At 40.0% G+C, this 14,781-nt stretch overlaps 1 protein-coding gene across 1 annotated transcript in view; it reads right to left on the reverse strand.

Annotated features, from left to right (window-relative positions):
• The window catches only part of STX7 (syntaxin 7), a 60,173-nt gene extending 45,849 nt beyond the window's left edge, over positions 1 to 14,324 (reverse strand). The window contains exons 1-2 of the mRNA XM_002746968.7: positions 14,215 to 14,324; positions 4,639 to 4,789 (exon numbers count right to left, since the gene is read on the reverse strand). Coding sequence (XP_002747014.1) covers positions 4,639 to 4,723 — 85 coding nt within the window. The 5' untranslated portion in view covers positions 4,724 to 4,789; positions 14,215 to 14,324. The remainder of the gene's footprint in view (positions 1 to 4,638; positions 4,790 to 14,214) is intronic.
• Between the last annotated feature and the right edge of the window lie 457 nt (positions 14,325 to 14,781).

Below are 14,781 nucleotides of genomic sequence, written 5' to 3' on the forward strand. Positions count from 1 at the left end.
GGATAAAAATATTTTCTTAATCATTTTAAACTGTTACAAAACCTGCAATAAAGTCATAGTTTGTTATAACTACTCAACTCTTTAAAAGTTATATTATTTTAATATAATTATATTTCTAATGTATTTTAGAATGTAAGCATGTACATGTAAGCATTTACAATATTTAAGTATTTTATGCTTAATATAAATTATATCATTATAATATGGTTTAAATGCTTTACTAGTGAAACAAATTCAAAAGACTACAGATTATCTTTAACGAGAAATGGTTTAAAAATATTTTTGACTGCCATTTTCTTTTTTTGGCATAAACAAAACCACACAACTTGATATTTTAGAGCGTTCATTTATCTCATCAAAACTAATGTGAAAATAAATTTTTGCACCACAACACTCAAGAAGACTTTTGCTTTAGTTTAACAGATGCCCATGTTCTAATTACATATTACCTTACTTACAGCATCTTCTTTTTAGGTTTCTTTTGTAAAAACAGTTAATTTGTACTGACACAATTTCAAAAGATGCAAATATAGTGTGAAAGGAACCGAAATGTGATGCGAAGTATCATTTTAGTCAATCGCACCCAGTGTTACCAGCATTACCAAATGGGGAAAAAAATGAACTGAAATTTCACACTTCTGCCTTTCACTTCCATGTGATTTCTGCCATAGCCCTTATCAGTACACATACTTGACAGTAGGTTAGATTTTTAACAATACTTTATGTAAACTCCCCTTCATTTAGACACTGAATCTCAGAATTAGAAAAAATACAGTGACGACTGGTTTCACTAAATTCATGACCCTAAATCTTAAATATACACTCAACACATTTGCTAAACTCCCTTCTTCCCCTCCCATTCTCTATCTGATGACCTTGCCTCACATTTCATTTAAGCACATACCCACTCAAACAGGAAATCTATGTTTGCCCACCACATTTTCATCTGTACCGCACTTAGCCTCGCCTCTATACAGCGGGTGAAATGTGAACCACTCACTAGTGGTCCATTCCCATAACCTCTCACTTTCAAAACATTTCCTTTGCAATTATACTCTTACCAGAATTTCCCTCTTGCAGTGGAAAATGCAACCCTTTCTTTGATTCTCTTTCTTTCTACTTTCATGGCAGAGTCTGCTAGTTGCCTACTAAATATTGATTCTCTCCCCCTTCTTTCTCAAATAGAATAATCCCCAATTATAGTGAGCACACTGAAATCCTGCTAAGATGTTTTCAGCCTCTCTGGCAGCTAGGTGTAGCCACATGATCAATAAGCAGTGGTGAGTAAGACTCTGGAAAGTCTTTTTAAAATGGAAAGAGTGGGTGCTTCTCCTTCCCTTCCTCCATCTACACTTGCAATATGGCTATAAGAACATTCTTTTCAAAGTCACCAGTTTACCAACTCCAAGTACCTGCTTTTATCTTAGTCTCTTAGTAGCATTGGACAGAGATAATGCCTCACTCATTCTTGAAACATTCTTTAACTTCTAGATATCTACCACATCTTGATTTTTATCTTATCACACAGGTCACTCCTTAGAGTCTTCATGCTATTTTCCTGATTTCAACATTTTTTAATGTTCCAGGCCTCTTTACTAACTTTTATGTGATTACTTCACACCTATGGTTTTAAATAACACTTACACTCTGAGGACACTTTGACTTCCAAATTCTTGAGATGTCTGATATCTCCACTTAGATATCTAAATGACATCTCAAAATGTACTTGGTCAAAACAAAACTCTCCCCTACTTGTCCTGAACTGTAGTCCCTCCCATCTCAGTACACGCTTGCCACCACCTAGTCAGTTGCTCAATGCTAAAACTATGCAGTCATCTTTAACTCCTTCCTTCCTCTATCACCCCTACGCACACACGAGTCCCGCTGGCTCTACCTCCAAAATACACTCACTGCTTCTCTCCATCCCCACTGCTATCACCCTGGTCCAAGCCAACATCTCTCTTCCCAGACCTCTGCGACGACCAGCATATCTCCCTGCTATTCCCCCAATGTCTGTTTTCTATGCAGCAGCCAAGCGATTTTTTTCAAAACGTAGATTTGATTATGTCTCTCCCCTGGTTATACACTTCCAGTATTTCCACTGCCTCTGAAAATGAACTCTAAACTCCGTGAACGACCTACAAGGCCCCAGCTGACCCACCAGATCCCTCTGGTTTCATCTTCTGGCACTCTTGCCCCAGCTGTTGTGCCTCAGCCATGCTGGCTTTTTCCCTTTTCCCTATTTTCTGAATATTTTCAAGCCTAGGGCTGCTTTCGAATTTTTAATACTAGTTATTCCTTCTGTCTGAAATGCCCTTTCTCTAAATCTTCTCACTACCAATCCCTCCTTGTCCTTATTCAGACCATCGAAAGCAAAGGCAGCTTCCCTAGTCACTAGCTCTCACCTCACTTTCACTGTATTTTCTTTAAAGAAAATTAAGTTACTCATTATTTCTCCTTACTACATTGTAAACTACTATGAGAGCAGGACCTCATAGATTGTTTACTGCTACATTCCTACAGTTTGGAACAGTATCTAGCAAGCAGTATGTGCCTCAACAATTATTTGTTGAATGAATCACAATAGAATATCAAAATTAAAACCTGCTTAGTCTGAGCTATGATTCCTATGTTTAAAATTCTTATTAATAAATCTGAGAAATATCTGACCATCTTTTTCTTGTCACTGATAAGCAATCTCATTCCTCCTAAGGGAGGCGATTCTCCCTTAACAACTTGAATTATTCAGAAGCTCTTCCTCCTTCACAAGTTGAAATCTGACTATCTGTAACGTCTGTACATTTGTGGAGGCCCCTATGTTCAGGCCGAACATAGGGCTTCTGCTTCACACATGACAGTGATTCAAATATTTGGAGATGGTGACTGTATCTTCGCCTGCATGAACAGTCCCAGTCTTCTCAACAGCTCTTCACATGGAGCGTGGAGTATCATCGCCATCCCTTCACACTCCAAGACTGCCCTGCATGTATTCACACTTAGCTACCAACCATGCCATAAATATTCAACTCTGGCTCAATTTGTCACTTTTCATCCATTGTTACCTGATCTCTTTCTTAGGGAACATGGCCTGATTTAAGTCAACCCTTTTCTCCTTCCAGTTCACGCTCACACACAATCTTCAATCCACGTATCTTTCATGCTACCTACTGTTTGCTACTTCCACAATCTCGGTATAGGACAGTCATTCCTCATCCTCAATTCCTGACACTGTTTAGCTTTCCCAACACGGGATGCTTATTTATTCTCTTCTTTGGAGGAAGGCCTCTTGACCTCCTTTCTTGTATAAAGGTCCTAATTTTCCATACCTGTAATTAGAATTACAAGCACCCTAATTTCTGCACAGGTAGCCAGATATACCTGGGGCAGACCAGTACTACTATTTCTAACCAGCAGCAAGGGAGCCATTAAAAAAAGCAGAGGCTCTTCTGTGGCCACCATCAGAACAGATGTGAAGCCAGAGGAGCAAAGCAGAGCCAATGCTACTGCCCTGCAACAAACTGCAGCAGCTCTCAATGTACCATTCCTAGGTTCCCTGTTGTGGACAACATGGTGCCTGACACTGTGCACTTCCTTGTTCTTCTAGGAACAGGCAAGTTCCAGAAATCACCCCAAATCAGAATAAGCATTATTTTATACCACTGTTCACAGCAGCGCCTTTTTAGAGCCACTTGTAACCTAGTTTTACTCTCTTTGCTCCTAAAACATACTAGCATCTCATTTAAATCGCTCAGATAGAGTAACAGCTGTAAGGGAGTTAATGATTAGATAAAGAAACACAGTAAGATCATTTGAAAACACTACTTTCGCAGTTCAAAAGAATATCCTTGTAAGGAAGTAGGCTGAAGAATAAACCTGTATTAACATACTCTGAAAGAAGAAAAAGTTCAAGTACTAAGAGCAAATGACTAGAATCACCCAACATATGTGATTAGCTATAATTTAGAAACAAAGAAAAAAAACTTATAGGCTCAAATCTGCTGGAATGATTTACTTCATACCTATCCTGACGAGGAATAGTTCTGAATGAAATGTCACACTGCATCAGTCTACTGGTATTCTATCTTTGACAAGTGTAACAAACAACAATTTGTGGGGAATGCATGTCTGACTGTCTGTGCTATCTTCCTCAATAGATTAAAACGTCCCCTTCTTAGTTCCTCTTGCTCCTTAATAAGGTACCACATACTTGCCCTTCACAAGATAAACCTAACCCATATCCAGTCAGATTTTATTTTTAATAAATTTTATGTCCCGTCAGCCCTTGGTAGTGCTACCTGGTTCCAAACCTATGAGACTGAGTCAACAGGTATCATCTCATCTAGAACCAGGGAGCTTTAAAGCAAATATAAGAATCCATTATCCTTTTAAACCTTTTTTGTATTTAATGAAATAATGTATTATGTGCCTGGCCCTGAATTCCTCTAGAAAAATGCAGTAAATGTTATCTCAAATATAATTCTCTTGCATTCATTCTAAAGAGTTGGAGTCCTTTAAAACTTGTTGTTAGAGGAATGCTCCTCCCTCACTGGATCAGCAGAGTTGTCCTTTTATGAACCTCCCCCAAGTTCAGTTAAGAGTGGAAACAAACAGGGAAGTCCATTTAAAACCTTAACTCACAACATTGTGTGATCTTCTGAATGTTGGAAGAGATCCTCTGGGCCAGCTGGGCGGGGTCACCACCAACTCCTGGAGTGTAAGACATGGCTGAGGTGCTTATTCGCTAATTTCATCAGATGTTGCTAGGCTGTGCAGTTTTCAAAGCAGACACCTAAATAATAACACGTCAAACAATTAAAATTGCATATTCCCTTTGAAAACTTCTTTGATCTCTTAAAGAAAAATTATTAAATCCCTTTCCTGTATATAATTTTAGTTTACATATTTTTCCTTAATTAAACTGCAAACAATTATAAGGCAGAGCCCACAAGCTATTTATCTTTCCCCAACATTTAAAACAACTTAGCACAAAGAGGCATTTAAATATTTATTAAATGGAGCACAGACTTTTCAGGCTATCCCCAGAAATTTCATTATATTAGGTTGGTGCAAAAGTAATGGCAGTTTTTGCCATTACCAATAATTGTAAAAACTGCGATTACTTTTGCACCAACCTTGGTATCTAATTTAATACACACACAGGACCTGCTCAGTAATGTGTGATTGATAGGGCTCTAATTTTAATGGAAAAGGTTAAATCTGAAATAGTGGAGCCAACCACTGACAAGCAAATGTTAATCAAACCTTCCTGGCAGAGGAAGTAGAATGAATGACTCTCCCCTTCCAGCATTTCAGAATACGAGAGACACTGAGACTCTCCCCTTCCAGCATTTCAGAATACAAGAGACACTGAGATACTGCTACAGGAGGAAGGTCAGATGACATTGTCTACCTCTTCAATCCACACCACCACTCCAATCAGGGTTTGGAAAGAAAGTTGAAAAGGAATGTCCCTGAGTACAGGACTATGCACAGCGAAGAATTTCAACTACTACCGCCCCATCTTTTCCATGACTATGCACTGGAATACCGCAAAGTCGTTGGTGGTCAATTTGTTAAAAACTCTCTACTAAGAGCCTGCTACATGCCCAGCATTAAACTAAGCACCTGGGCAATGCAAACAAAACAAACGAAACACACTGACACAGTATCTGCTCAAATCAAGTTTGTCATTTAGGAGAGAGGATGAAGCTAATAATGCAAACCAACAAAAATCCCCTACAAATCCATAAAAGATCACGTGCTAGTCTAAAACGAGAAGAGCTACAAAAAGAAAAAATGACCATCGCCCTTATAGAGAAAGAATTTATGGAACAGAAACATAAATCTGGATACCTGGTTGTGACCAGTATGCAGAACCACAAAGGCAAGGACATGAAGGTTGGGGGGAGAGACCCAGAGCATGTGGAAAGGGCACAGGCAGTATGATATTTACTAAAGGAAGGGAAGGTTCCTGGCCAACCCTGGATCAGATGATTCACAGCTGGGACAAGGGGAAAACAACACAGAAGGGAAAAGAGAAGAACAGCCTAACATTTCTCGCACATCTGTGACATGGAAAGTATTTCACACACACTAATTTAATTTTCACAACCTCCTACTTAAAGGAAGTGGCATAATTCTTGTTTTAATGATGAGCAAACAGTGGGCTTATTATGATTAAGTAATGGTAACACAACCCACCACAGGTGGAGGTGGGATTCAGTCCCAGGGTTCTGATGTCAAGGCTATCCTTGCTTTACTACCACATAGAGCTAATGCCACAGATGATTTCTGGTAGAGGAGAAGAAGTCACAGTGAAATATGTGTCTTTGCTCTAAGGGACAGTGTTGGCAGGAAGTACAACAGCTGAACTGGTTCCATGCCTGGAACTCTGGTGCATTTTGAATGTGCCTGGCCACCCTGAAAGTCCTGGCTGCTTTTAGATATTCTCCAATTTCCTTCTCAGGTACAGTTGATCTATTCTGGGCTCTTTGAGTCTCACCAAATCCTAGAGACAGATTCAAAACCAATTGCATAAAAGGGTAAATTCAAACCTAAAGTCAGTCAGCTGGACCACTACAGTGGGGAGACAGGATTAACCTTCCTTCCAGGTAGCCTTGGACTTGGGCCCAGACACAACAAGAGCAGACCTCAGGATTCAATGACACCACCATCCAGAACGTCCTTGAAACCATGCAATTTTAAATGCATCTCCAAGTCGCTTAAAAAAAAAATACAGGTTTTCAAATAGCCAAAGCAATTTTAAGCAAAAAGAACAAAGCTGGAGGCATCACATTACCTGACCTCAAATTATACTACAAGGATATGGTAACTAAAACAGCAAGATATTCATATAAAAACAGACACACACAACAATGGAACAGAATAGAGAACTCAGAAATAAAGTCGCATATACAGCCAATTGATCTTTTTGACAAAGTTGACAAAAACATACACTGAGGAAAGGACACACTTTTCAATACATGGTGCTGAGAAAATTGGATTGCCACAGGTGGAAGAGTAAACCTGGACACTTATTTCTCACCCTTAAAAAAAATTAATCCCGATGGATTAAAGACTTAAACATAATACCTGAAAGGATTAAAATACTAAAAGAAAATCTAGGGAAAGCTCTTCTGGACATTGGTCTAGGCAAAGAATTTATGACTAAGACTTCAAAAGCACAAGCAACACCACCAAAAAATAGACAAAAATAGACTTAATTAAACTAAAAGCTTCCACACAGCGAAAGAAATAATAAACAGAATGAACAGACAACCTGTAGAATGGGAGAAAAATATCTGCAAACCATACATCCAACAAGACTAATATCCAGAATTTACAAGAAACTCAAACAACTCAACAACAACAAAAAACCTCACAAATAACCCCATTAAATAGTGGGCAAAGCATACGAATAGACATGTTTCAAAAGAAGACATACAAATGGCCAAGAAGCATATGAAAAAATGCTTAACATCAATAAGCATCAGAAAAATGCAAATTAAAACCACAATGAGATATCTCATAACAGTCAGAATGGCTGTTAAACAGTCATCCAGAAACAGATTTTGAGAAGGAAAGAAAAAAAAAAGTCAAACAAGTACAGATGTTGGCAAGGATGCAGAGAAAAAGGAACACACACACACTGTTGTTGAGAGTGTAAAGTAGTACAACCTCTATAGAAAACAGTACGGCAAGCCATCAAAGCACTAAAAATAGAACTAATATTTGATCCAGTAACCTCACTACTGGGTACCTACCCAAAAGAAAAGAAACCATTATACCAAAAGGATACCTGCCATCGCATGTCTATTGTAGCACTATTCACAATAGCAAAGATTTGGGTCAACCTAAGTGCCCATCAAGTGTCTATTAACATTCCTGAATGGATAAAGAAAATGTAGTGTATATAAATGCAATGGAATACTATTCAGCCTTTAAAAAGACTGAAGTCATGTCTTTTGCAGCAACACAGTTGGAACTGGAGGCCATTATCTTAAGTGAAATGACTCAGAAACAAAGTCAAATGCTGCAAGTTCTCACTTGTAAGTGGAAGCTACAACGTGTAAACATGACAAAGTGTGGAATAATAAGACACTGGAGACTCAAAAGGATATAGGAGGCTGAGGGATGCGAAATTACTTAATGGGTACAATGTACATTATTCAGGTGATGGTTACACTAAAAGCCCAGGCTTCACAACTATGCAATATATCCACGTAACAATACTGCATTTGCACCCCTTAAATTTATATAAATAAAATGGCCTTATTGAGATACAATTTGTATGCCACACAATACACCTACTTGAAGTACACAATCTAACAGTTTTGAATATATTCACAACACTGTACAATCATCACTTTTAGAACATTTCCATTACTCTAAAAGGAAAGTTTGTAATCATTAGCAATCATTCTCCATTTCTCCCAACCTCACTGACCAAAGACAACTACTAATCTACCTTATATCTTTATAGGTTTGCCTATTCAGGACATTTCACAGGAATGGAATCATACAACGTGTTCTTCAAGACTAGCTTCTTCGTCTCAGTATGTTTCCAAGGTCCATTTGTGTTGTATCATATATCAGTACTTCATTCCTTATTGCCAAATAATATTCCAAGATATGGATAAAGACAATTTTCTCTTGGTTCAATGATATCTTCCTTTCTCCTTTCCCTCTATCAAGTAGATCTCTGGAAAAACTGGCTTACAGCCAAAACAAACACATTGAATGGAAAAATGTTCAGTTTGTCATTCATGTACTCTCCAGGGATGCTCTTCCATACACATGGTTCCATTTTAGCCTATACCTGAATGAGTCTCACATCCATGTCTCCAGCTCATACCCTTGGCTCTCTCTAGTGTCTACATGTCTGTGAAAGCCACAAGAATTCAGCCACTGCCTGTGCAGCACACAGTGGACCTAGCAACTGGAAATTTCTACTTTGGGCAAGACATTTAGGATTTGGGCCTACTGCTAGGATCAAAATGAGGCAGTGCACATTCAGATACCAGATGCTTTTCTACCCTCCACAGAGGAAAGTTATGATCTGTTCTTGCAGCTACAAGACCAACATTAGCACAAGACCATGACAAACTCACCTGTCTCAAAACCACACAACCACACCTGAGGCCTAATCTCTCTCCCATGAAGAGTTCTATCAAGTCAAACACAGTATTCTATAGCATCTTCCTTACCCTCAAACCAGTGTAGCCCAGTCTTCTCACTGTTTTCTTTCAAGGCCACCTTTCTTTTCCTCTCTAGAAAATCAACCACTCAGTCACAAACACAATCAATTTTCTTCATCCCTCTCCCAAGCTACTAAATGTGAGAAAGTTCCTCCTGGGGAGACAATTGGCAACTGGCTTCATTTTCCCAAAGAGCTGCGACTTAGATTGACTGGAATCAAGAGTTTTGTTTTAGTTTTTCTTTGGCGTTACTGTTGTTGTTTGTGGTGTGATCACGACTCACTGCAGCCCTGACTTCTGGGCTTAAGCAATCCTCCCACCTCAGTATCCCAAGTAGCTGGGACTACAGGTGCCTGCCACCACATCTCACAAATTTTTTGATTTTTTTTTTTTTAAGACAGAGTCTCCCTCTGTCACCCAGGCTGCAGTTCAGTGACGCAATCTTAGCTCACTGCAACCTCTGCCTCCTGGCTTGAACTCCTGGGCTCATACGATCCTCTCATCTCAGTCTCCCAAAGTGCTGGGATTACAGGTTTGAGCCATTGTACCTAGCCAGGAATCATAAGTGAAGAATGAAAAGCAATTTGCAAAAGACAGAGAAGAAAGATACGTAAAATAAAACAAGGTTAACAATGGCCAATATTCATCCAGAACTTATATTTCCTAAGCATGTGCTTAAAACTTTTAAATTTATTTTCTCAGTTAACACTTAAAAGCCTATGATGTAGGTATAATTACTAATGTCATATTTTTTACATGAAGAAACTGAGGCATAATGAGAATAAATAATGTGCTTAAGCAAAGGAGCTAAAATTTGAAAATATCACAGAGCCCACATTTTTTAAACACTAAGCCATACTGTTTCCTTGTACAACCAAATTGAGGGCAGGTGAACCCATTTAATTAGAAAAACCAAATTTACCACTTTTCTGCAAGCCCCTATTGAGGTTTTGCTATTCCCGCTCCCAGGATGAAGGAACATGTTTGGGATAACTACATGAGTTGATCAAGGTAACACAGAGGAATAGCTCATTTCTTTTCTCTCTTATTCTGCTAATAAGTGGTTTCTAAAAGGCAACAACAGTCGGCTCTTTTGATAATTAGATACCGAAAGTAAAGGAACCAAATGGCTGTCTTTAAAAAATATGTACAGAAGTACACGCATAGACATATAGGTAACTATAAATTGATTAAAAGCTTATGATCTCTGCATATAGGCTAAATGGATGCTGAGTTACTCAGATGTCTGCTTTCCGCATCAGTCTCCATTACCTAGCCCAGAGCTGCTATGCAGTAAAGTACTCTTGCTGAAGATTTTTGAAAGCCCGTTCAGAATTCCCATTTCATTGCTTAGAATAATAATTATATAATTCATTATCTAGACCTGCACTGTCTAATAGTGTAGGCAGTCTAATAGTGTAGCCACTAACTAAATGGGCTGTTAAAATTAAAATTACAGTGGTTACTAGAAGCAGGGAGGGATAGAAGGATAGGGAGGGGATAGCCAGAGGTTGGTAAACTAATACCAAAACACAGCTAGGCAGGAGGAGTGAAGTCTAGTGTTCTATACCCCTAAAAGGTGACTATAATTAATTACAATTTATTGCATATTTTCTAATAGCTAGAAGAATGAATTTTGAATGCTCTTAACACAAAGAAATGTTAAATGTTTGGGGTAATGGATATGCTAATTACCCTAATTTGATCATTATGCATTGTATACATCTATGAAGAATCACATGTACCATACAAATATATATAATCATTATCTGTCAATTAAAATAATAATAAAAGCAAAAAAATTATCACAAGTTATTTTAAGTTGCTAACAATGTAACTGATTGCATTAAGAAACTATACTTTTACTCTACATTTCATTTTTTGATGTGACAATTCACACCTTTTTATATTGTGTATCACATTGTAGCTCTCATTTTTAGAGAATTAAAATTATGTTAAATGAAAAATCCAGTTCTTCAGTCATACCTGACACCTTTCAAATGTTCAAAAATTCTGTGTGGTTAGTGGCCAGCAGCTTGGACAGCTCTTTCATAGACCACTTCCATTATCACAGAAAGATCTATTGCACAGTGCTAATCACATCTCAATAATCATCTTTCTATGAAGATATACAAACACTATAAAAACAGGAAGGGAGAATCAAAGTGCAACATTCAGATGAGAGTCTTCTCAAGACTGCTTCTAAAGAACACAAAAGAATGAACAAAGGAGTGTTAAAATTTCATCTTAAAGTGTCAGACACTACTCCCAGTTAAAATCAGATATACTGTAGAATCCTTAAGATTTCCATTTTGCACATATCTCATGCTCTATAAATCGAACCTGGGAAAAGAAATGGTCAATTTCACTTTCTTAATCATTAGCATCAGCATAAACAACTGGACCTCTCTGTATCCTCTACACCAAATAAATTTTGAGGGGTGGGGAGGTAGGCATTGTTTTGTCTGTTTTGTAGACTGTACTATTCTCAATGTCTGGCTACATCATAAGTGCTTAGTAAATATTTGTAGAATGAATGAATGTACCCACTTCCTAAGAAAACACACCAGCCTGAGGGTAAATGTTACCATTTCTAAAACATAAAATTCCAGTGCCTTCTTTCAGATCCTGAAGGTCCCAGGCTTCTTGCTGCCTTGGGCCTTTGTGGGGTACCATTTCCTATTTCTAGAAAGCTATTCTCATGATCTCCATGTGACTGGCTCCTTCTCCCCAGCAAGGCCTCATCACATGCTAGAGAAACCTTTGCGGCCACTCTGATCTGAAGTGAGAACTCACCACTGTCCACTCTTTGTCAATTTAACTTATTGCTTCACAATACTCAATAGCCTAATTAGTAGACTGTTTATTATTGATCCCTACACCTCTGGAATACAAATAGGAGCTACTTCTAGTATATAAACAGGAGAGAGATGACCTTGTTACCCTGTGTAATCTACAGTGCTTGGTGCATAGTAAATGCGCAAGCAATGTGAGGGTGCTCTGTCTATATAAGTATTCTCTGCACAAACTACATTAACTGCATTCTTTGGCCTTAGCTCTTCCATCCACTGAACTTTTGCACTACTTGGTTTTAGTTCAGAATCCTAAGGATTTTTTTTGTTCACACTTTCACACATGAAGCTTGCAAATTAAATGTAATTACATGAAACATAACTCAGACTTACTGTGGATATTTTCTATAATTTACTTTTCTTTTTTCCTTTTTTTTTTTTTTTTTTTTTTTGAGACAGAGTCTTACTCGTGGCCCAGGCTGGAGTACAATGGTGTGATCTTGGCTCACTGAAACCTCTGCCTCCCAGCTTAAAGCAATTCTCCTGCCTGCCTCAGCCTCCCAAGTAACAGAAATTACAGGAGCGGGCCACCATGTCTGGCTAATTTTTGTAAATTTAGTAGAGACGGGGTTTCACCATGTTGGCTTCGAAGTCCTGACCTAGTGATCTGCCCTCCTCAGCCTCCCAAAGTGCTGGGATTACAGGCATGAGCCGCTGAGCCCAGACTTTATAACTTACTTTTCAACCATCAGCACTTAAAAGTTTGGGGTCAAAATCAAAATGGGGATGACTTTGTTATCAAGAGCAATATAAGGGTGGGGCACGGTGGCTCACATCTGTAATCACAGTACTTTGGGAGGTAGAGGCCGGCAGATCATGAAGTCAAGAGATTGAGACCATCCTGGCCAACACGGGGCAACCCCGTCTCTACTAAAAATACAAAAATTAGCCCGGCATGGTGGCACTCGCCTGTAGTCCCAGCTACTCGGGAGGCTGAGGCAGGAGAATTGCTTGAACCCGGGAGGCAGAGGTTGCAGTGAGCCGAGATCCTGCCACTGCACTCCAGCCCGGCACCTGGTGACTGAGAGAGACTCTGTCTCAAAAAAAAAAAAAAAAAAGAGCAACATAAGTAACACAGCTGAGGAAAAATGATGATGTTAATGAGTTAATATGGTATCATATTAACCTCTGCAGAAACTGTGAAGTTAAGAGCATAATTCTTAACTAGTCACAGGTCTGAGGCCAACTTCTCCAAGTGGCCTACAAGGTCTGTCCACATCACAAGACACAATTTAACACCGTTATCAGCTTCTGCCCAGGTGTGCAGGTGTGCACCTGCAGAAGAAATGTCCACCTCCAACATTATTAAAAGCACAGCATTTCATAATTACTTCCTTTTCTTTCCAGATTCTGAGCAAGTTTTATATATAATTATAGTCAGAATACAATGATCTGATGTAAACAAAAATTAACCTAGATATAGATAAGAGCCAAGGAAATGTAAGAAATTTGTGGGGAAAAAACGCACAGCATTTGATCAGAAATGCAACTTTTTTTCTTTGTCTCAATTTAAAGAAAGGAACCTAGAAAACAAGGTGGAAGAAATATTTGAAACATTTTATGTATGTTTAAAGGTTTATATGTAAATTAATTAAAGGTGTATGCTAACAATGTCAAAGGAAGTATGTTAAAGTCATCAAGCCAAATAAAACACCACATACCATGAGCCACTCAATAAACATACACTGTTTGTTTGCTACAGCCATACATTTTTCGGTTCCTCTATATTCGGGAAATTTAAAGCGTGTTTTTCAATCCGTGAGCTGAAAAGAGGAAGAGGTCACTTGGTCGTGTCTGGATTCCTGAGCTGGGCCCCAGCCGGCCCTGGCGCCCGCCCCGGGGTGAGCTCAGTCGCCGGACGCCTCGGGAGTGCTGCCCAAGGATCGCGGCTGGTGCCGGGCTGGCCGGGCCCACCTGACCACAGCCGCGGGCGCCAGGAATGCGGAACTCGCCGCGTCCCTGCACCCGGCCGGGGGGCGTGTGGAGCCGCGGGCGCTCGGGGAGCCCGGGCAGCCCGGCCCTTTCTCGCCTCCCGAGTGCCAGCTGCAGAGCGCAGGGCGGCGGCCACCAGACCACACGCACAAACAAGGAGGCGCAGGAACCGCAGGCGCACCGCGCCTCCCTGTCGCCTGGCCAGGGAGCTCCCCTCCCCAGGGTCCTCTTACCTGGAACTCAGCAGCTCCCTCCTACACCACTAGCCACCGTCACCCACCTACCCCGGAGACTTCAGTAGCAATTATCAGCTGATGGGCGGTGGCGTGGGGACGCCCAATGCGCATGCTCACAGCACAGCACCAGGAAGAAGGCGGGGCTCATCCCTTTCCTATTGGCCCAGGGGGCTGAGTGACAGCAGCCCTCACCGCCCCCTCCAGTTTCAAGCTAAGGAATGGGGGTATCAGCAAAATTGCAGGGGAGCTGTCCTACGAAGTCTGACGTAGAAATGGTGAACGCCTCTTAGCTTGCGTGCAAAAAAGCAGAGGACGGAATGGAGTATAGTTGTCTTCTTTATCTGGTGAAGATAGCCTCCCGGCACGCGGGTCTTCACCCCGCCCCATTAGCTCTTGCCTATCTTGTTAGCTGACCTTTAACTCTGCAGTAGATCGCGTTCACAACTCCATCGAGAAATGCAAAAGCGAATACACAGTCTTAGCAGGAACAATGAAGGAATAAGTGAAGAGTCTTCTCTGGGTGCTCATTTAGTAAACAAGTTTTCCTAGCACATACAAGTCATT

This window comes from Callithrix jacchus, chromosome 4, assembly GCF_049354715.1.
Source record: "Callithrix jacchus isolate 240 chromosome 4, calJac240_pri, whole genome shotgun sequence".
Lineage (NCBI taxonomy): Eukaryota > Metazoa > Chordata > Mammalia > Primates > Cebidae > Callithrix > Callithrix jacchus.